We start from the raw sequence: 22,229 nt of genomic DNA, 5'->3' as shown, positions 1-22,229 counted from the left end.
TTGGTATGTAGTATTTTTGGCATTAGAAATCCTATTATTTTTGTTACAATTTTGAGTACTGTAACAAGCTCCTGGGTGAAAATGGACCCTGTGTCTCTTCCCCAGCATCAGGAAGTAACTGTTTGATATACTGGCAGTCTGGGGGTGCTGGCTGGGGGTGAGTAGGTAACTGCACAGACCCTAGCAGTGCCTCACTATGATTTGTACATTAGGCTGAACTGCATAGCCAGTCACAACATGATATAACAGCATTTCGTGACAAGACTTAACTTTTCAGTATGCAAGAAGCAATTTTGAGCTGATGATGCTTTCTGAAATCAACCTTTTTCTTTCATCAGAATCTTTGGACATGAAGGCAAAGAAGCTGAGGATGTCGGTTATATCAACTGGCTTAGCATGGTGCGTGCAGGAGTCCTGTCGCTGGAATTTTACACACCTGAAAAAAATACATGGAGACAGGTGAGAACAGGGAGCACAAAACTTTCTGTGCTCCAGGAACCCAGAAATATTACATGACATGGTTGTGGTTTGTACTTTTGTACAAGTTATAGATACTTTTACTCTTTGTATTTGAATTATGGTTAGCGTGTTGTATTTTTTCCTTTTTATCTACTTCACTTGATATATATATATATATATATATATATATATATATATATATATATATATATATATATATATTTGCTCACCATTTTTCATTCTTTATTGACTACTCCAGTTCCCCGCCTGCCAGTTCTGCTAGCCACCTATCTCACTTTATACTTAATGGTTGTTGCCATAAATCTCTAGGTACCTCTTGGGTAGCTCTAGTGATGTTTGGAATAAAACAGCAATGTTGTCATCTGTGGGTTATTCTTGATACTTAATAGGGTTGGTTACACAAACTTCTGCCAGCAACTGACACCAGCACAAATTTTCAATTGGCCTTCTTAAAGAGGCCCTCTTTCTCTTCAGTTGTCCTTTGCATGTTGTAGAAATGGCAGTCTTTTTTGTTACATTTGGTTTAAGGATTGAGCTCCCTGCTCAAACTTGTAATCATGAGCTTTTGTCAATTTTTAGCTCAGGTTTTCCAGAAATTATTTTTAAAAGTATATTTTGTTAAATGTGTATTTTTAGTCCATTTTTAGCTATGCGAGGCATTTTCCTGCTTGTGTTCCTGTGTGGACAGAAGCCAGTGCTTTAGAATAAGCATATATACACTTTCCAGAACTTAACCACCTGTCAGCCACATGTATCGTTTCCTTTGTCTTTAATCAGATTGTATGTATTTTTTTTTTTGTTATAAAAGGTCCTCTGAGGCAGATTAGAGGTTTTTGAGGAAAAAATCTATACATTTGCGACTTGAAAAAGAAAAGACTCTGTGACAGGCTGACATCCACAGTACAGAGCTGGTTTGTAATTACTAGGGAAAAGGTATGTTTGGATACTTGTTAATTATTCCAGTAGCAATCCTTAGAATAGCAAAACTGTAATGTAAATACAGGGAATGCATGCAACATTTGAGGTTGCTGTACCTTTGAGTATTCCTGCATTCCAATGTACACCAGTCTTGGTGCTGCCTATATACATACATATATTTGTATGCAACGAGTAGGAGTAAAGTCACGATGCAGTCCCCACTCATTGGTGTGTGCAGAGAAGCACTACAAAAATATTGTCCTTTCATTGCATTTCTTTTCAAATCAAATTTAAGACACTCATAATTACAAATTTCATACTTCTGATAATGAACCAGTATACCTTAATTCAGTGGGCTCCGCTGCAGTGCTCAATGAATGAAATTATCTTTCCTTTTACTTTTAATTTTTTATTTGTTTTTGTTTAAAATAACGTCTTTTAAAAACAGTACATGAAAAAGTATTGTACAACATATATGCAATCTTAAAACTAAATAACTTCATATTGTAAACTATATACAGTGGTGTCTATACAGATTATGATATAATTGAACATTGTGTGAAGAATAAATCATAATATCATGTGTTTTTGTCCATTTTCTCAAGTATTTCCATTACTGTCATCCAAGTGTTGTAGTATGATGTAGGTCTGTTGGTTCTATTCTTTAAAGTAGAGATTGCCATACGCCCAACTGTTAAGGCAAGATTTTTGAATTCATTGAAGGTGGGAGAAGTCACACTTTTCCAATGAATTGTGATGATCTTTCGTGCTAAAGCTAACAATGTCCAAAGGACTGATAAATCTTTTTTTGGAATACACTTGGGTATGGATGATTTAAATAGGATCATCGATTTAATTAATTGGAAGTTGTCATTAAAGATGGCCTGAAAAAGATAATTAATATTATTGAAGTACATTCTGAGGCATTTACATTCATAAAAAATATGTTGCCAATCAGCTTTTAATTTTATCTCACATCTTCAACACAGTTCCTCATTGGCAAATATTGATGCTAATTTGTGGGGTGTAAAAAAACTTCTATTTAAGAATCTCCAAGTAAATAATTGCTAATGAATTGATAGTGTTGAGAGTTTTGATGATTTAATAATAATTTTCATATGGGAGGGTGATCATTTTTTAGTGTATAATAATTCCGGTATGTTTTGGTATGGTATTTTTTTTTAACAATTTAATAGATGTTAGATAAATAGCCATTACCTTGAAAGGGATGATTTATAATAAAGTATTCAATAAACTTAGGGTGTCTTGAATAACAGAAGTTTGCATTAATTCAATTTCATTTGTAAGATATTGTTTCAGGTTTTGTAGAAATAACCACAAATCGTTATTTATGTTGTATTTATTTATTATTTGTTCATTAGATAAAACTTTTCCTAACTCTATTAATTGATTCCAAAATAATAAACTTTCCTTTTTAAGTGCATTCATATTATGTGCTTGGAATGTTTTAAGATTATTAGATGTAAAGGCTATAGGAAAGATTAGAAAAAAAAACACAAGTTGATGTTTGGATTTTTATTTACAAATTTCTTAAAGATAGATAATGTAAAGTTTATATATTGCGATGGTAGTTTAATATTTTTATTTTCTAGGATATAGTATTTAAGGGAGCTTGATAATATAGACAAAATATCTTGATTTTGAGAGTGCTTATATTCTATCCATATCTGTTCATGAATTTGTTTCCATATGGGAAAGTAAGATGTGTTTAACCATAATGTTATATTTTTAACAGCAGAGGATATGATGTGTCTCAATATCTGGTAAGTTTATTCCTCCATCCTCCCAGTCATGTAAATGTTTATTCAAGGCAATTTGGGGTTTATATGGAAACCATAGTAAGTTTAGTATCACTTTATTAAATCTATGAATAATATGTTTGAGGAGAGCGAGTGAGAAAACTTGTTTAAGGTATAGCCTTGGGAAAAACTATTGTTTTTATAAGGAATAATCTGTCTCCCATTGTAAATAAGTGCTTATTCCAATTGGAAGTCATTAGTTCAATTTTATCCAATATTATATTGTAATTAAGTATAAGTGAGTCATTTAAATCATCCAGTAGGTAAATACCTAGATAAGGAAGTTTGCTATCTGTTACTATATATTTAGTGAATTTCTTTCTTATGTACTTTTTCTTACAATTGGAGATTAAGATTTTTGTTTTGTTTTCATTAAATTGTAGCCCTGAAATATTCTGATAAATAGTCATGGAATTAAATTAATGTTAGTGAGGAATGGTTAGTATCAGATAGTCAGGAGTAGATCAGCAAAGTTTTAAGTTTAATACTCTATTAATTTGTATACCTTTAATTTTATTATTTAATCTAATATTGTTTGCAAAATGCTCTATCAGCAGAGCAAATAACAAGGTTGACAAGAGAAAGTCTTGTTTGGTCCCTTTCATAATTGAAATGGGTCCTGATCTATGGGATCCTAGTTTGACATACACTATAGAGTTTTCATATAAGGATCTGATTAATGTATTAAAAGCTGTAGGGAATCTATATTCATTTAAGACTAAACATAGTTCCAAGCAACAGAATTGAAGGCACTATTGATGTCTAAGGAGATTATGGCTAAATCTAAGCCTTTAAGTTTATTATGATCAATTATTGTCGAGATTTGTTTAACATTATCATATGTATTTCTTCATTTTATAAATCCTGTCTGATCTCCATGTATTAATGAGGGGAGAAAATGTTTGATCCTGTCTGCAAAAATTGTCATAAACATTTTATAGTCTATATTTAGTAGGGTTATGGGCCTATATTTATTTATTTTATTTTTTATTTATTTTACATTTGTTGACCGGGATTGTCCAACTGAGCTGAAGAGCCCTTTTTCAGAGGAGGCCCATGGAGAAAATCTCCAACATATACAATTTTCATTATTAATTAGCATTAAACAGCAATGTTACAAGATTATTACAAGGCATTAAGTAGCAATGCAATGTTATACAGTGTCAATAATCAGGAGTATAGCATAACTATTTCAAGATGTATAAAAAGAAGTATGTAATTAAGATGAGTATAATTATTGGGGTAAGTGGTTACAAAAACCCAGTTTTATCATGATGTAGTTGCATGAAGGCAAGATAATTTACAATAGAATGTTTCTCTGAGGCAATTTGCATAGTAGATCTTAGAAGACAGTAGAAAGAGTAGTCCAGGAAGATTAGAGGGAGCTAGTGAGCAGAGTGAGTTAAGGGCAGAAAGTAGATTAAGGTATGAGAAGGAGGAGATGTTAAGGAGGAAAAGTGCAGTGGCAGGGCCAATGACTTTTAAAGTGCTGTTTGGTGGCTGTCTTAAGTTGTTTAGGATGTGTAAGGGTCCTGATTTCTAGTGGTAGCCTATTCCAGGCAATAGGGGGGTGATAGCTATACATGTTGTGTCTAAATTTAGACTTGGGTTTTTAGATTTGTAGTAAGTCTTGGTTAGAGCTTCGGAGAGGACTGGAGGGAGAATAATGGGAGATGAGAGAGGATAGTGCTGGGCAGTAGGAAGGCTGGTATAGGATAGAATGGATGATCTGGAACTGAGATAGAAGACGCTGGTGGGGGTAAGTCAAGCCAGTTTAGGTGTTTGAGAGAGAGACAGTGATGGGATTTGTAGGTTTGTTGGGCATTAAATCTAGCTACCTTCTTGTAGGTAGATTTGAGTTTGGTCAGGAGTGCTGAGTTAAGATTTGTGAGAATTTGAGAATTGTACATTAGACTAGGTAGAATGTAGGCAAGAGAGAGAGTAATCTTGGCTTCAGAGGTAAAAGATTTTCATGTTTACCTGTTTTTATTATGATATTAATGAATATTTCCAAGAGGGAGATGTATTTATATCTTGTTTAATTGTAGTGCATACTTTTAAAAGTAAAGGTAAGGCTTGGTTTGGTTGTAGCTTATACATCTCTGGCAATATGTTGTCTGGACCAAGGGCTTTGTTTATCTTGAGTTTTTTTAATTTGTGATTTTAATTCTGTCATGGTGATTGATGAATTTACAATATATTTTTGTTGAGGTATAATTTAATATCCTTGAAAGATCTTGAGGGCTCAGAGAATTGTGTATTGTAATGAAATCTAAAAGCCTCCAAAATACTGTTTAAATCACTAACTTTCTTCTTTGTGGGGGGATTACATAGCTCTTTTATTTGCTTAGATTTAATAATCTTTTTTGTTTTATTTGCTAATTGTCTCTGATAAGCAGGGTTTAAAGTATAAGAATTTAATTTGATTTTCTCTAGGTTAATCATAATCTTATGATGTAGTATTTCAGAGTATTTATTATTAGTTTGAAAAAGTTCTGGTACTAGATCTGTATTACCTTTTTGTATTTCTAGTTTAAGCTTGGCTGCTTTATTTTGAAGTTCCACCATATCTGTATTCCATGTTTTCTTTTTATTAATATACCAAGATAAGAGTTTGCCATAGGTATATGCTTTTTAAGGAGTCCCATATATGTATTTCTGATATATCCTCTGTATTATTTATTTCAGGGAAGGTTTTTATTTCTTTTTCATAAAACTCTCTACATTGTCAATTTTGTTATATATGAAGGTATTCTAGTGATAGGCATTGAATGAACTTGGTACTAGGTCGATCTCAAAAATTAATGTATTGTGATCTGATAGAGGGCAATTTATGACTTTAACTCCTTCTACTTTTGTTATCAAATCATGACATACATATCCTATCAGTTCTAGAATGAGAATTAAAAAAAGTAAAAAGTAGTGAATTTGAGTCCACAAATTCACCAATATCATTTATGCATGCTGTATCTGTAAATTTTAAAAGTGCCTTTTATGTGGGCGATTTTAGCTTTTGAATCTGTATCTTTATCTGTTATACAGTTGAAATATCCTGCTAATATTAAACTGCCCTTTGTTAAATTATTAAGTGTTAATTATTTTAGGTGTAATCGTTATGTTACGGTGTAAAATAGCTACTCCTCTCTTTTTCTGTTTAAATTGGGAACTTACTAAAACTGTGTAATTATTGATATTTAAGCTATTTATATCCTTGTCCAGGAGGTGTGTTTCTTGTAGAAATCCTAACTGAGGTTTATGTAGATTTATGTATTTAAATAAACTTTGCCTTTTAATGCTATTATTCAGACCATTAACATTGATAGATTAAAAATATGAAGTGTTTATCTATGTTTGAAAGTGTATAACAGTATATATGCATAACATTGACTATTGAATATGTATTGGGAAAATGGTTCAAATATTTTCCATACAATTTCTGTACATTTCTGAGAGACACCAAACTACTAATAACAAAAAAACTTCTGAACTCGAAAATTCTAATGTAAAAAAAACATTATTCAGTACCATGAGGTGATGGACCTCTTGCCTGACTAGTAGAGCTACCCATGCAAACCCTCTAACTCTGCCTGATATGTGCAAATCAAACACTTTTTACCTCATAGATTATTAATTCTTATAGATTTTGTTGTTATTAGATATAGTCAGCATAAATTAAGGTATAAGATTTAATTCTAATTCAATTATTCATTCAAATAACCATTTGAGTTAGCAAATACTTAGTAAATATCCTTTAAGTTCTTGGGTATCATAAAATGAATTATCACAGGAATATATTCAAACTTTGCAAGTGAGTCATGTAGTTAAACTTAAATCACAACTTAGAATGCTATAATACAGCTTTGTACCTTTGTATTTTGTCATTGCAGTTAAGTCGTTGTTAATACATAAAGTATAGTCATTTATATTAGTTGATATAGATATATATTTATATCTGTGAACTCAATCCAGTTCCTGTACTGTTTTAGTACTGGCTTAGTGTGAAGTAGTAACTGTTACAGGAATATAAGTAAATCAGTTTTAGTGTTCGATTTTATAAATTTAAGTTCAATATAATCATGAAAAATGTTAAAGATGAAAGGTACGTTAACCCAAGTGTTTTAATCAGGCAGTCAATCCAGTAGCAAATCAGGTTGTTAGAATAATAAATGTCAAGATCTCAGTAGGACAAACAAAACAATGCCCTATGCTTGCAGTCAAGGTATATTAGTACATTACAGATATCTGGTTGGTTGCTTTAGCTAGGATGTTGCTAGTGCTATCTCTATGTATCAACTGCTTTCTTTATTTATAATGTTTATATTTTGCACATCATTAAGGTTCCTAGATTTTTGTTTATTTTAGTATTCTTAACCATCCATTGTTACATGTATATTTATATAAGAATATACACAGCTATCTGTTTCCACTGCTATCTACCTTAAATTTTAAGAATACATGTGCAGTAATGGTGGGAGGTATACTAGGTGTTTCTTCTGTGCCATTCACTTCATGTTTGTGCTTGTGCAGGTGTGGATGTGCCATATGTATTTTAATAATACTGCTAGACTATGTGGCCGGATGCCTCTTATCTGGGAAACCAAATGTTGGTGATAGATAAAATCTTAGACTCTACTAAATTCTTATCCATATATCTAAGTACAGAAGTTACTAATTGTACAATATTTAAAATCATACAGAGAAATAGTTGTATATTAAAAATTATTGCCGATTTGTAATCGTACTTTTAAGAACTTAACATTAAGAAATACATGGTATGGTTATCAAGAGTGTAACTAGGAATTCTCAGTGTACTCAAGTGAGCACTTTGTTCCTCCGTTTTTCCTTCTTTTGAGCATCTGTTAGAAACTTTATAAATTCAAACAGCACAGAATATTTAGAACAGTGTAAACTAATGTCTGTTATACAGTGTTGTACAAATAGAAGTCCGCTTCAAATACTAGGTTCATAGATTAGTACTAGGCTAACTGCCCTTATGGGTCATTTAAGCCTAGCCAATTACCCCATGTGAGAATCAAACCCTGCACATTGTGTTTGTAAGGTTATGCCAACTTCCCACCCAAGAGGGCTTGTTATACTTAAGAACAGTTGAAAACAAGGTCCTTTTCTAACGTGTTTTGGGGCAGCAACTTAAGGGTGAATACATTTTTTTTTCTTTTCTTTTTTTTTTTTAATAGAAAAGGGTGGTAAGGGCATCAGAAGTATCTTTCCTAAGAATCTGTAATGATCGTAGGTCTTTAACTTCTTTGCTTGGGGATTTTGATGGCCCATACAGATGCACATTGTGATGCCCCTGTGCTTGACTAATAGGGTGCTTTGGGTCTCATCCTTACCAGTATTTTTTTTCTTGCTGCTCTTTCATTATGAATCCTAATTGTATTGTGCATCTTTGAAAAGTTCCTGCATTCATTTCCTAAAAAGCACAAGCTTTCTAGGTGTCTGCAGTCACCAGATCACTACTCAAGATGCACCTTGGAGCCACCTATACTGATAGGGGAAGGAGAATGACTGACAGGTTTGTGCTGCCACAACTTGCAAATCTTCGGCTGTGTCACTTGAAGATGGTGAGAGAAGTTTGAGGCTTTCCTCATCATTAAGTATGGGTGCAGTGGAGAGCCAGCCACTAGAATCATAGAAGGGATCCTTCACATGATTCTAATTAGGAATCAAAGGAGAGAGTTAAGAATGCAGGAAGCTAGGACATGACCTAAGTCCTTACCATCTTCAGAGTTTGCTACTTCTGTTGTAGCTTTCTGAGCCCTTTTTGGTGGGTTTTCCTCATTTAATGAGGGGTCAAGATTTTACCTTCCATCATGGACAGCAGAGAAGTATTTCAGCAGCAACTAATTTGCGTGTGGCACATGACGTTTTGGGACAATCCACATCTCCCCCTTAGCCAAAGACTCAGTTGCAAGGGAAAATATGTGCCAACACATGCCTTCTTGGCTTTCAGGCATGTCTGCAATGTGAACTTGCAGAGATTTTTTTTTTTTTTATCATCTGATGGGATGTGCCTAGAGCTTTGGGAAGGACTGTGGGATTGAGGATTGCTGTTTGATGTCATTGAGGAGTCTACACTCTGATCTTCATCCCCCTGACAACAAAGCCATTGAGGGCTGTTTCTCACATTATGTTCCATGCTCACTCTCATGCAGCGTGTCTCCCCCTTCCAAATTTGTGACTACTACATTTCCTATGCTAGTCATTTGAGAAGCACATAGATCATCCTTTTTGGGTGTTAGTGCATAGAGACTTCCCCCCTCACTTTTGTGGTCTTTCTAGGCAGGGAAGTCTGAGGTGATCAATGTCACTTTTCAGTGACAGATGAGTCTTCTGCTTTACCTTTCCCATTCTTCTGAATGACACTTTTTGGGGGAAATCTGTAATTCGTAAGTTTTTCTGTGGACTCACTCATGAACCTTCTCTGGGAAGTTTATGAAATGCATCATAAAAAAGAAGGAAACGGATCCTTAGGCCAGTGTGTCCATAGAGCTGGATGTTCTTCGTGTTTATCTGTTGCAGTCATTACATTTGGGTAATCTGCTGGCAGGTTGCCCTCAGTCGGCCTGATTAACAAAGTCTTGGGTCCTGCGTCGGTTGCTGTCCCTTCTTCCATAACGTCGGGTTGTCAGGGGTATAAAACATGCATCCGACACCATTACATCAGTCTTTCTTGCCATATGGTGCCCGAAGCAGAAGACAGTGCCGGTCGGCCGACTCCTGAAATTTTTGTTTTCGAGTTTCAGAACCAAAGTCTTCAACTAAAAGCTAAGTACCCCGTTGGGGAAACTTTTTCTTGCTCCTTTCCGATGTCTGTAAAAGTTAATAATTGCATTACTTGTGGGAAACAAATACCTCATAAGGATTTCCATTTGTACTGTATTCCTTGCCTAGGCCCTGACCACGACGTACCTTGCTGTCAGTTTTGTGCTTTATTTAATCAGCACACTATCCGTCGTCAGTACATTTTTGCTTCTAAATATTTCAGTTCTCTGTTTAATTATCCAGAAATGACATCGGTTAGCCATCCGACTACCGGAATACCGAAAAAATGCAAAGAAAAAGACAGAGACAGGCCGTTGAGGTCCAAAACTGCCAACGATGCTTCTCCTAAACCAGTCTCCAGTTTGCCGGTACTCAGTGAGGAGTTTTCACAGCCCCTGATACCCGTTACTTCTGATTCGCAAGCCACTACTGAGACCCATTCATGAAATGCATCATAAAAAAGAAGGAAAAGGATCCTTAGGCCAGTGTGTCCATAGAGCTGGTTCTCTGGGATGCACTGACAAAGGTCTATTTGCCACTGAAAAGAGTAATGTATTTGTAAGCCCCCAAACTGAAAGGTAAATAATGCTTAGTAAGCACGTTAAGCTGTTATATACAAGTGCCATGGCCAGGCATATGGCTCAAATTTGTACATTTAGTAGAGGTAAGTAAAAAAATATTTCTTGTCACTTTGTACACCTGGGATTCACTGCATAAAGCAATTTCTACCTTCTCCACTGAAGCGCCACTGAAAATTATTTTTTGTCACTTTGTACACCTGGGATTTACTGCATAAAGCAATTTCTACCTTCTCCTCTGAAGCTGGCTATCTTAACGAAATAAAACCTCTGGGAAGCAAGAACCTGACTTCCCTCCAGCTTTTCAATTGTAATAGGTGAACTACAATTTAGTTTTTGTAAACTGTTGAGGCTTAATGGTGTATGCACAACAACAGTGAAGGGATCTAGCCAATTGCCACTAGATTGGGCTGTACTACTTTGAATCAGCCTTACACTCGCACAGTGTTCCACTCCCAAGCATTTACTTTTTAATTTGGTAAAGTAATTTCATCCCCTCCTTATTGACTACATTTGCTAGTTACCCCTAGGATCCAATTAAAATTAGCCTGAAAATTGGTGTAAAATTAAAAAAGAATAAAATAAATTAAAGTACAGCCAACAATACTGCTAGGGTCTGTGCAGTTACCTACTCACCCCCAGCCAGCACCCCCAGACTGCCAGTATATCAAACAGTTACTTACTGATGCTGGGGAAGAGACACAGGGTCCATTTTCAGCCAGGAGCTTGTTACAATACTCAAAATTGTAACAAAAATAATAGGATTTCTAATGCCAAAAATACTACATACCAACATGTGCACCTTACGATGAAACAAAGGTAGATTTGTTGATAAACGAATATCACATTACTTACATAAACTGACAACAAGCAGATGGGAATAAGTTAAAGTTCTAAAAAGGAATTATATGAAATAAGTATACTAACAGAAATGAGTATAAGCTTTTTTTAAACAGGAAAGAGGTGTGTAAACCTAAATGTTAAGAGCAGAGGTTGTTGTTAGTCTATTGCCACAACGTTTAGGTATTATGTAAGGACAGGAAGGTAAAGGTGCAGGCATCTTGGCTAAAAATAAGCTACTAATGACTTTTTGAAAGATAAGGGGGAGAATGTTTGGAAGGTGGGGCAGTTAGCTCCAAAGTTTGGATGCAGCAATGGAGAAGAAAGTACAGTTGTGTACCTACCATAAATGTAGATGTTCGAGTGTATTCACTGTTGCAGTCATTACAATTGGATTATCCTGCAGGCAGGCTACCCGCAGTCGCCCTGAATTCCAAAGTCTAGGTCTGGCGTCGGTTGCTGTCGCCTCCTCCCTGACGTCAGTGCGGCAGGGGTATAAAAGATGCAGCCGACGCCATTTTCTTCAGTTTTTCTTGCGCCAGATGTCAGGTGCCCCCAAAAGGGTACGCTAAATAAATTATGCCAATAAACATGCATGCACTAAAGTAAACATTTCCTTCATCTACAAGCAAATACACCACATAGGTTGTATAGAATAGAGAAGTACAGATAAGACTGCATAAGATTTTCTGGCACTGGGCCTCCTGGCCTCAAAAATAACATCCATTACAGTTTTGAAGAGAGGAGTGTTCTGAATGGCTACATTATCCGCCATGCTGCCAGATTTAAGGTCCTGAGTTGGCTGCGCAGAATCTGATTGTTTTGTTGGGTCAGTAAGTGAGAAGTTTGAGGCAATGTCCAGGCTGGACCTTGAGACAAGTTCTTTAGGATTGGGTACCAGTGCTGGTGTGGCCAGTCTGGTGCAATCAGTATCATTTTTGGCTTCTCTTGTCTGGCCTTTAGGAGTACCTTGGGGAGGAGAGGCAGTGGAAGAAAGGCATATACTGTTAGGTTTTTCCAGCTGAAGGATAGGGCATCTACTTTCCATGCTTACTTGTGATAAGTCCTTGTGCAGAATCTCTGTAGTTGAAATCATCATTGAGCAACCCTGCCCCCTTAACCCATTTCCTTCTCTCTCATTCTTCCGCACCTTGTTAGCACAGTCAGCCATCAAATTTGGCCTGCCCCCTATCAAAATGCAAACAAGCAAAAAAACATTAATTACCCAAATGACTATACTGTTTATATTTTACCATCTCACTGCCTATGAACAAACACTTGACCATGGTATTCACTACCCAAATAGTCAAACATATACCCACGAGTTCACACATAACACCAAACACTTTACCTTCCCCAGCACACCGAATATACCACCCTCTGTAAAATACCACCCCTGTACAGCCACAAAACATAATCCTAAAGACAAAGACTATATAAAGCTTATAAACAAACTCCTAAAGCTCAGAATATCCTATCACTATAACCTTATCACACATGGAGACATTCATCTCAACCCTGGCCCACCCTCACCCAATAACCTCCACTCCCCTACCACAACTCCCACAGTCATGCTACCCATGAATACCCCCACTAGTTCCCTCATAGCATTTCACCTAAATATTAGAAATATTAACAATAAGATTCCCAACCTACACGCCCTCCTAGCAACCCACTCCCCAAACATTGTGTCTTACGGAAACCTGGCTAAGACCCAGTACTACTGACAATGAGATGCTACCTCCAGGATACAATATTCACCGGTTAGACCATGCTACAAGGAAAGGAGGTGGGATAGCAGTCCTTTATAAAAATACTCTAACAATTAATAGAGACACCATTCAACCTCCCAAATTCAGTAACGCGGAACTCCTCATAACCAAGCTACAAATTAACCAAAACAAACACTTGAACATCGTCTGTGCATACATTCCACCAGGCAACAACCTAAATACCCTAGAAGATCTCCTTTACTGGTTATCCACTACCTATCCCCAAGAAACCATAGTTCTTGGTGATTTTAACACCGACTGGCACCCCTGCTCCTCCGACCCCCACTCATATAAACTTATCTGGGTTTAAACAGACCATAACCTCTCCCACTAGGATAAACAAACCAACCAACAAGGAAAGTATCCTAGACTGGATCCTAGTTAATAACCAACCCCAACTCTACACAGCTGGTACTCTCCCTGATGACCTCAGCGACCATTGTCTAACCTATATCATAAAACATAAGGCAGGAAACCCTCACCAGCCCAAATATAAAACATTTAGAAACAGGAAAAACTTTTATGCTGCTATATTCCAAAATGAATTAAAAGCAGTTGACTGGTCAAAACTAAAAAATCTAACATTAGAGGAGGCCATAGATCACTTTAACACTAAATTCCAAAGTATCCTTGATTCCCATGCTCCAGCACGTACAATAAAATCTAGATCAAACACAGCACCATGGCTCACAAAAGATACCAAAGCTAAAATCAAAACTAGAAACAGAGCCTGGGCCAGCTGGAGAACAACCAAAGCCTTACTTGACCATCTAAAATATCATCAACTCAGGAATGATACAAAAAATCTATTTTACTGGATAAAAAAGCTTCTACCAAAATCTCCTACAAAACACCACAACAACCCTCAAAAGTTCTGGGCAGGCTTAAATCAACTACTTTGTCCAGGTCACTCCACCACCCCAACCCCGGCAAACTACACCTATAGTTCCCCAGAGACCATAGCTAGCGCCTTTAATAACTTTTTCACTGAAACAATCCAATCCCTAGCAAATCAACTAACCCCCTCAAACTTAAACCACATGCCTAATCTATCTAATAATCACCCAGAATTTAGCTTCCAACCAATGTCCACTAGTTTTATCAAAACACTTCTAAAAAAACTAAAACCTACCACGCTCGCTGCTGACCTCCTCCCTGCAGAGTACCTACAAATAGCTGCAGATGCCGCTGCATATCCCATATCTATCCTCATCAACAGAATCTTATCCGAAAATGCTATCCCCTCCCTCTGGAAAATATCTCGCGTCATCCCACTCCATAAAGGTGGTAGCTCCTCAGACATATCCAACTATAGACCCATTGCCTTCTTTCCCCATTAGCCAAAATAATGGAGAAATGTGTACACAAGCAACTAATGCAATAACTTTCACAGAATAACTTACTGTCCGACTCCCAGCATAGTTTCAGGCCATACCACAGCACCACCTCAGCCCTCCTTTCCTTTACTGCTGCCATAAACCAAAACAGGAATGACAATAGGCTAACCTCTGCCCTCTTTCTTGACCTATCAAAAGCCTTTGACATGGTCAGCCATGAACTTCTCATTCTTTCACTAAAATCTGTTTCCCTCAACAAGCCTGCTATCCAGTGGTTCCAGTCCTACCTGACTGGTAGACAGCAGGCGGTACTATGGCAGGGCAAACTCTCCAACCAGTTACCTCTCACACTTGGTGTCCCTCAAGGGTCCATACTAGGTCCACTACTGTTCTCTATTTTTATCAACAACCTCCACATTGCTATCCCTAAAGCCACCTGCATTCAATACGTAGATAATTCCACTCAAATCTGCTCAGCCACCTCCCCATCCGACTTGCAAATCTTAACCCAGAATACATTTAACACTATTGAGAACTGGCTCACCAACCAACACCTACTTCTGAACCCCAATAAAACTAAACTTATACTCCTCTCTCCCACTAGTAGATCCACCACACTTTCATTCTCTGTCGCATCTAACAATGGTACCACTATTTCCCCAGATAATCACACCAAACTGCTAGGGGTTATCATAGACAATAATCTCAAATTTGACCTACAGGTCAACAAAACCACACAGACCATCAATAAGAAGCTTGGATCACTGCATGGAAACAAGACATTTTAACCCCACTGGCTAGGACTGCAATCACCCGATCACACCTACTCTCTACTCTTTTATATGCCTCGCCTGTACTCTCACATCTCAACAAATCTGAACTAAGTAAGCTGTCCCATAGCTACAATCATATTGTCAGATTCGCCACTGGCTCCACCTATAGAACCCACCACTGCCAGAACCTTAAACAACTAGAGTGGCTAGAACTGCCCAGCTTAATTTAATTCAATCAACTCTTAATAGCGCACAAAATTTTGTACCACCTTGAGGATACCCCCTCACTTAATAAATATTATTAAGCCATATAGCAACCTAAGATCCCTACGGTCAGCCGATAAATTACTGGTCCAAACTCACAAAGCTAATAACTGTGCTGGTAAATCCCTGTTTGCCAACTTCATTGGCAAAACCTGGAATTCATTGCCAAACTATATAACCCTACAATCCTCCAAAATTCTCTTCAAAGAAACCTCAAACAGTATCTCAAAGTGAATTGGCTATGCCCATGTACCAACCCTAATTAAGTTATAAACTAAAAGCATATTCTGCAATTATTATAAGTTGTAACTACATCACCAAGCACTGCTTCCAATCTGATGTCTCTTACTTTTAATTGTCTGTCCATGAGAACTGAGTCCCTACTAGGGAACACTAACCCATTGTATATAATCACTTTGTTTTTATAATTGTTTGCTAACTTCTGTGTAATCTATGTAGGTTTGTCTATGTGGAGCTTTTCTCCTCGGGCCTCCGCTGAAAATGGACATGTATCCAGTCGGACTATCCCGGTAAACAAATGTAAAATAAATAAATAGTGTTCCAGTTTGGCAGATGCATTAAGCCCAGGCATTATCCCCATGTCTCTCTCTCTCGCCTTTCTTTTTAAGTACTCTGTGTAAATTGTGTCTTGACCAAATAACATTTTATTAGTCAGGCTCAATCAGCCTGAATTTACTACTTCTTATCAGTGGTGTGTAGGGGATCTCATGTTCTCTTTTCTCCTCAATGTTTTTAACATCTTTATTGAATTATTACTTAAGACATAGGCAAACATACAATTGTATAAAAAAAGAAAAAAAAAAAACAACTGTTCCCAGTTACAGACATTATACATACATCTCTATCCTGTATTTGAAGAACCCCTCTATCTCCATCCTTTATTTGAAGAACCCCTCCATCTCTATCCTTTATTTGAAGAACCTCTCCATCTCTATCCTTCATTTGAAGAGCCCTTCCATCTCTGTCCTTCGTTTGAAGAACCCCTCCATCTCTGTCCTTTATTTGAAGAACTCTCTCCTTCATTTGAAGAACCCCTCCATCTCTGTCCTTCATTTGAAGAACCCCTCCATCTCTGTCCTTCATTTGAAGAACCCCTCCATCTCTGTCCTTCATTTGAAGAACCCCTCCATCTCTGTCCTTCATTTGAAGAACCCCTCCATCTCTGTCCTTCATTTGAAGAACCCCTCCATCTCTGTCCTTCATTTGAAGAACCCTCCATCTCTGTCCTTCATTTGAAGAACCCTCCATCTCTGTCCTTCATTTGAAGAACCCTCCATCTCTGTCCTTCATTTGAAGAACCCTCCATCTCTGTCCTTCATTTGATGAACCCCTCCATCTCTGTCCTTCATTTGATGAACCCCTCCATCTCTGTCCTTCATTTGAAGTGCATCTCCATCTCTGTCCTTCATTTGAAGAACCCCTCCATCTCTGTCCTTCATTTGAAGAACCCTCCATCTCTGTCCTTCATTTGAAGAACCCCTCCATCTCTGTCCTTCATTTGAAGAACCCCTCCATCTCTGTCCTTCATTTGAAGAACCCCTCCATCTCTGTCCTTCATTTGAAGAACCCCTCCATCTCTGTCCTTCATTTGAAGAACCCCTCCATCTCTGTCCTTCATTTGAAGAACCCCTCCATCTCTGTCCTTCATTTGAAGAACCCTCCATCTCTGTCCTTCATTTGAAGAACCCCTCAATCTCTGTCCTTCATTTGAAGAACCCTCCATCTCTGTCCTTCATTTGAAGAACGCCTCCATCTCTGTCCTTCATTTGAAGAACCCCTCCATCTCTGTCCTTCATTTGAAGAACCCCTCCATCTCTGTCCTTCATTTGAAGAACCCCTCCATCTCTGTCCTTCATTTGAAGAACCCCTCCATCTCTGTCCTTCATTTGAAGAACCCCTCCATCTCTGTCCTTCATTTGAAGAACTACCTACCTTCTTGGTATTTGAACTTTATGGTTGACTAGCTCACCCATCCACAGTTTGAATTAACTGTCATAGTGGAGTTGAAATTCTTCTATTGGAAGACCTTTTTACCTGATACCCATTACATGTACCAGGTGGATTTCATAGTTAGACACTCTTATTAGATTGTACTGCAAGAACCATGTCTTATTTAGGACAACCCCATTTCCCTGCTAAAAATTATTTCAAAGTTGTCATTCATTTAGCCGTTCCATCCATGTTTCTGTTTTATCCTCAGGTGTCTAATCTGGGAGAAAGAGGTTGCTCCTTCCTTTATATACATGCCACTTGCAAATATTTTATAGGTGAAATCTGAGTGAAGTTGAAGGTGGAATGAATTACATTATATTACATTATACTGCGTGTTTGTGATGGCAGAAGAATGCAAGTAATCTTATTTACTCTGCCTTATTTTTGTAGCTTGTATGTTAAAGGTTGCCAGTTGTTTGCCCATTCTGTTTACCCACTCCCTTTTCCAGCCCTAACTGAAAGACTTGGGGTCTTGCAATCTGCTACATGCTGAGGTAAAAAACATTCTATTTATCCACTAGTGTCCTGTGAAGGGTACTTTCATGTGAAGGATTAAGTTAAACTTTATTCCTTGTAATTCAATTAGCATGCCTTTCTGCCTCCTCTTGTCTTTCTTATGCAATGTATGTCATTGCACTGTGCCATTCATTTCTTGCAATCCCCCCAATAATGTCTCTGCTTTATTGATTGTCAGGTAAAAATACATTTAATTTTCTTAACCACAACTGAACATAATACTTCAACTAGGATATGAATTGAAATCTCTGTAGGGATAACTTAGGTTGTTCGTGGAATCTGTTCCTTTAGGGATAGAGCCCATCATTTTTTTTTTGTTTTGGCTTTAGATAAAGCTTTTTTACTTTGTACCCGATGCTTCATTTATGCTTTTACTACCACAAGAAGGATTTTTTCTGGTCTCTGCTTTTACAGTTACTGTTTTCCAGCTAGCATTTCACTTTGGAATGAAGTAGTTTACATTGCTGTCTACAAAATTTAAATACATTTTCTCAGTCCGCTTTGCTTGTCTTCTCAGGTTCATCTGAAGGTTTGCTGCCCAACTTCCAGTATCCCATCTTACTATCATCCACAGATCGGATGATTCTGTTCTCAGAACTATTCGCCTGATAAGAGGGATAGATTCCTGTCCCAGAGACTTCCTATACTCTGGAACAAGCTACCCATCTATGTCAAGCAAAGTTCTTCATTAGCACTCTTCAAGAAAAATCTTGATGAGTGGATGGGAAATAGGAAATACACCCCGGGGATCACTTCTGTGTCTCTGCTGGGCAGTGGCACAGGAAAATAACTTTTTTGGGTTGCGTAAGCTATGGAACCTTGCTGGCTAGGCTTACATAGGTCCTTGGGCCGATAGCCTAGTACCTACCTATGAACCTAAGAGAATCCCAAAAGTAGTGGTTCCAGGTCAACCCCTATGGAATTCTGCTAACCAGTACTCTTTCCGTAGAGAAGGTGCCTTCAACTTCTACCGTTTACTTCCTGTCAGCAATCTATGTTAGTATATTTCTGCCAGGATAATTGAGTGGTCATAGCAAACACTGATTTTCAACAGCGTAAGAGACTGTTTTACACATGGATATCACCAGATGGGCCAAAGTTTAAGTGAGATTAACTGTATACTTTTCAATTGGTGATGGAAGTACCCTATCCATTCTGCAAAACAAGATCTGAAGTAGGCTGTTGAGTGGGAAAAGTCTAGCCCCAGTAGTACCCTTCTGCAGAACAAAAGGCATACAAATCTTCCCATATGGATGACCTCCTCATCCAGGCAGAGGAAGCAAGAACTTTACAAAGACACCTCCAATTCACCATTTCCCTTCTAGGAAGTCTGGTCTTCACAGTCAGTCTGCTCAAGTCCTCCCTTACTCTTTCCTAAGGCCAAATTTTTTGGGGTTGCGTAATCAGGATGGATTTGATGAAGGCCTTCCTCCCACCAGAAAAGGTCACTTCTTTGACTGGCTTCTATCAGGATCTTCCCCTATTGAGCTGCATTTCAACCAGGGAATTCCTTCGCCTACTGGGTCTGATGGCAGCCACTCTTCCCATGTTGCCCCTTGCTAGGCTACACATGAGGACATTCCAGTGGTATTTGAAGAATATTTGCTCCCAGCACGCCCATCCACTAGACTTTCAGGTGCCTTTCCTTCCCTGCCTAAAGAAAGAAATAAGTTAGTGGATTCAGCTAATCCACCTGAATCCAGGACTCCCATTACAACCTCTCACAGTAGTTCAACAGATTTACACAGATGCATCAGATCTGGGATGGGGGGGGGGGGGCAGCAGGCCACTATGAATGGACTCAAGGTGCCGTGCAAATGGGAGCCCTGCCTTCGGAAAAAACACATCAACATCAGGGAAATGACTACTCTTCTCCTCGCTCTGAAGCCATTCCTTCCCCTAATACATCCAGGTCCCCTCAAAGTCTTCACAGACAATACCACAGTACTATAACAGTACTATAGTGCATCAACAAGCAGAGGGAGACCAGGTCTTACTCTGCAGACAGACCATACAAGCATGGGAGTTGGCTACTCAATCCAATGTAGCACTACAGGCAGTGTATATCCCATCACAGAACAACAATCAGGCAGATGCCGTCAGCAGATCATTGTCTCAAAATCACAAATCAATATTACATAGTCCACCAGTGTGGCACACCACAGATAGATCTGTTTTCCTTCCCTCAGAACAGACAACTACAACTGTTCTGCTCAAGGCCCCCTCCCCACAAGCTTGGAGAGTGGACACCTTCTCAATTTCCAGGCAGGGGATGTTCCTGTATGCATTCCCCCCTTTCCCCTAATACAGAAGGTCCTGCTGAAAATTCAGTAGGAGAAGCCAAAAATCTTGCTGGTGACCCCCTTTTGGCCAAGTCAGCACTGGTTTCCCCTTCTTTTGTCATTAGCCAGGGGAAATCACCACATGTTGCCTCACAAGGTGGACCTCATCACACAACAGAAGGGATCTGTCATCCACCCATACCTCCAAATCTCAGTCTTACCCTGTGGGCAGTAAACCTTTGATCCCTTTTTGACACTTTTACTGAGAGGACATGCTGTCTGTCCTGCAGGAGGCCAGGAAACCTACTACTAGGAGATCCTGTTTATCCAAATGGAAAAGGTTCTCTACTTGGTGTCTTCAAAGGCAACTAGACACCTTTCAGGCGGTTATACCTCTAGTTTTGTCCTATTTGTGTGAGCTCGTAAAATCTGAAGTTTCATATTCTTCAGTGAAAGTCCATTTGTCAGCTGTCTCAGCCTGTTTACCCCTCTATCCACCCTTATTATGCAGATTACAGGTGAAGCTCTTTCTCTAGGGGTCCTTCACATCAGACCACATAGAAAACGCATCCCTCCTCCTTGGGACTTGAATTTCATTCTCGAGAAACTTACTACTACTCCTTTTGAACCAGCAGCTTCAGCCACATTAAAGATGTGTACCTGGAAAACTGTTCTGCTTGTAGCCCTAACTTTGGGCAGAAGAGTCCCAGAGTTACAAGCACTAATGTCTATTCCACCTTACCTTTTTTTTCATATGGGTAGGGTCTCTCTTTGTACTAACCCCTCCTTCATGCCTAAAGTGGTCAGTGAAATTTCCCCTCAACCAGTCTATTCATTTACCCACCTTCTTTCCTTCACCACAGATTGACAGTGAGAAAGTGCTCCATTCCCTGAATGTTCACAGGCAACTTAGGTTCTACCTTGATAAGACCAAGGACATCAGAAAGTCCAACTAGCTCTTTGTATCCTTTCACTCCAGGGCTTTGGGGAAAGCTGTATCCAAACAGACTTTGCCTTCATGGATCTCCAAAACTATATCCTTCTGCTACTCCTTCCATGGAAGACAGTTACCCCACATGGTGAGAGCCCACTCTACCACAGCTGTGGCCTCTACAGGGGCTTTTCTTAAAGGCTTAGATACAGCCACCATCATAGAGACAAATACATGGTCTTCACTCAACACTTTCATTAAGCACTGCAAATTGGATTGCATCTCTAGAGCTAGGGCAGGATTTGTTAAAGCCATTCTGCATGGATTCTTGGAGGCTGCATCATCATCTTCTTCCACCCATATCACTGGTTGAGCTTTGGTACTCTCCTACATGTTAGAATACTGCAACATGAGAATAGAAGGGCATAAAATAGTTGTGTAAAATCTTACCATAACCATAGATGTCCTTCTCTTCCATGTTGCAGTATTCCTATCCCTACCTCCTACCCCCTATAGGACCTTTTCCCTTATCTGAATGGCATCTTTTCAGCTGACCTTAGACTATTGTCTGACTGGGTATTCAGTTCTGATGTCTGTGCGTGCGGACGTCACATTTATGGCCCACAGTTTATGGTCCCTGCGTATGACGTCCTATGCACCTTACAGCAGCCAGGCTAAGCTTTTGTATATGAGCCGGACATTCGAGTTGCCTGAGATGGAGGAGCCCACATGTGAGACTACTGCAACATGGAAGAGAAAGACATATATGGTTATGATAAGATTTTAAATAACAAAAACAAGCCAGCAACTGTGCGCTGTGTATATATTAATTTATTTCTACATAAAACACAAGAAGAAATGGACCGGTTTCGGCTGAGGAATTAACCTAGTCTTCATCAGTGTAATAATACAAGACATCTTG

The 22,229-nt window shown here is 38.3% G+C and overlaps 1 protein-coding gene across 1 annotated transcript in view; it reads left to right on the top strand.

Moving 5' to 3' along the window:
• The window catches only part of DPP3 (dipeptidyl peptidase 3), a gene marked incomplete in the record, with an annotated part of 784,135 nt that overhangs the window by 621,545 nt on the left and 140,361 nt on the right, over positions 1-22,229 (top strand). The window contains 1 exon segment of the mRNA XM_044078218.1: positions 339-459. Coding sequence (XP_043934153.1) covers positions 339-459 — 121 coding nt within the window.

This window comes from Protopterus annectens, chromosome 7.part0 (assembly GCF_019279795.1).
Source record: "Protopterus annectens isolate FY-2018-M chromosome 7.part0, PAN1.0, whole genome shotgun sequence".
NCBI classification, from domain to species: Eukaryota; Metazoa; Chordata; order Ceratodontiformes; family Protopteridae; genus Protopterus; species Protopterus annectens.
This window is presented reverse-complemented; position numbering and strand designations above follow the sequence as displayed.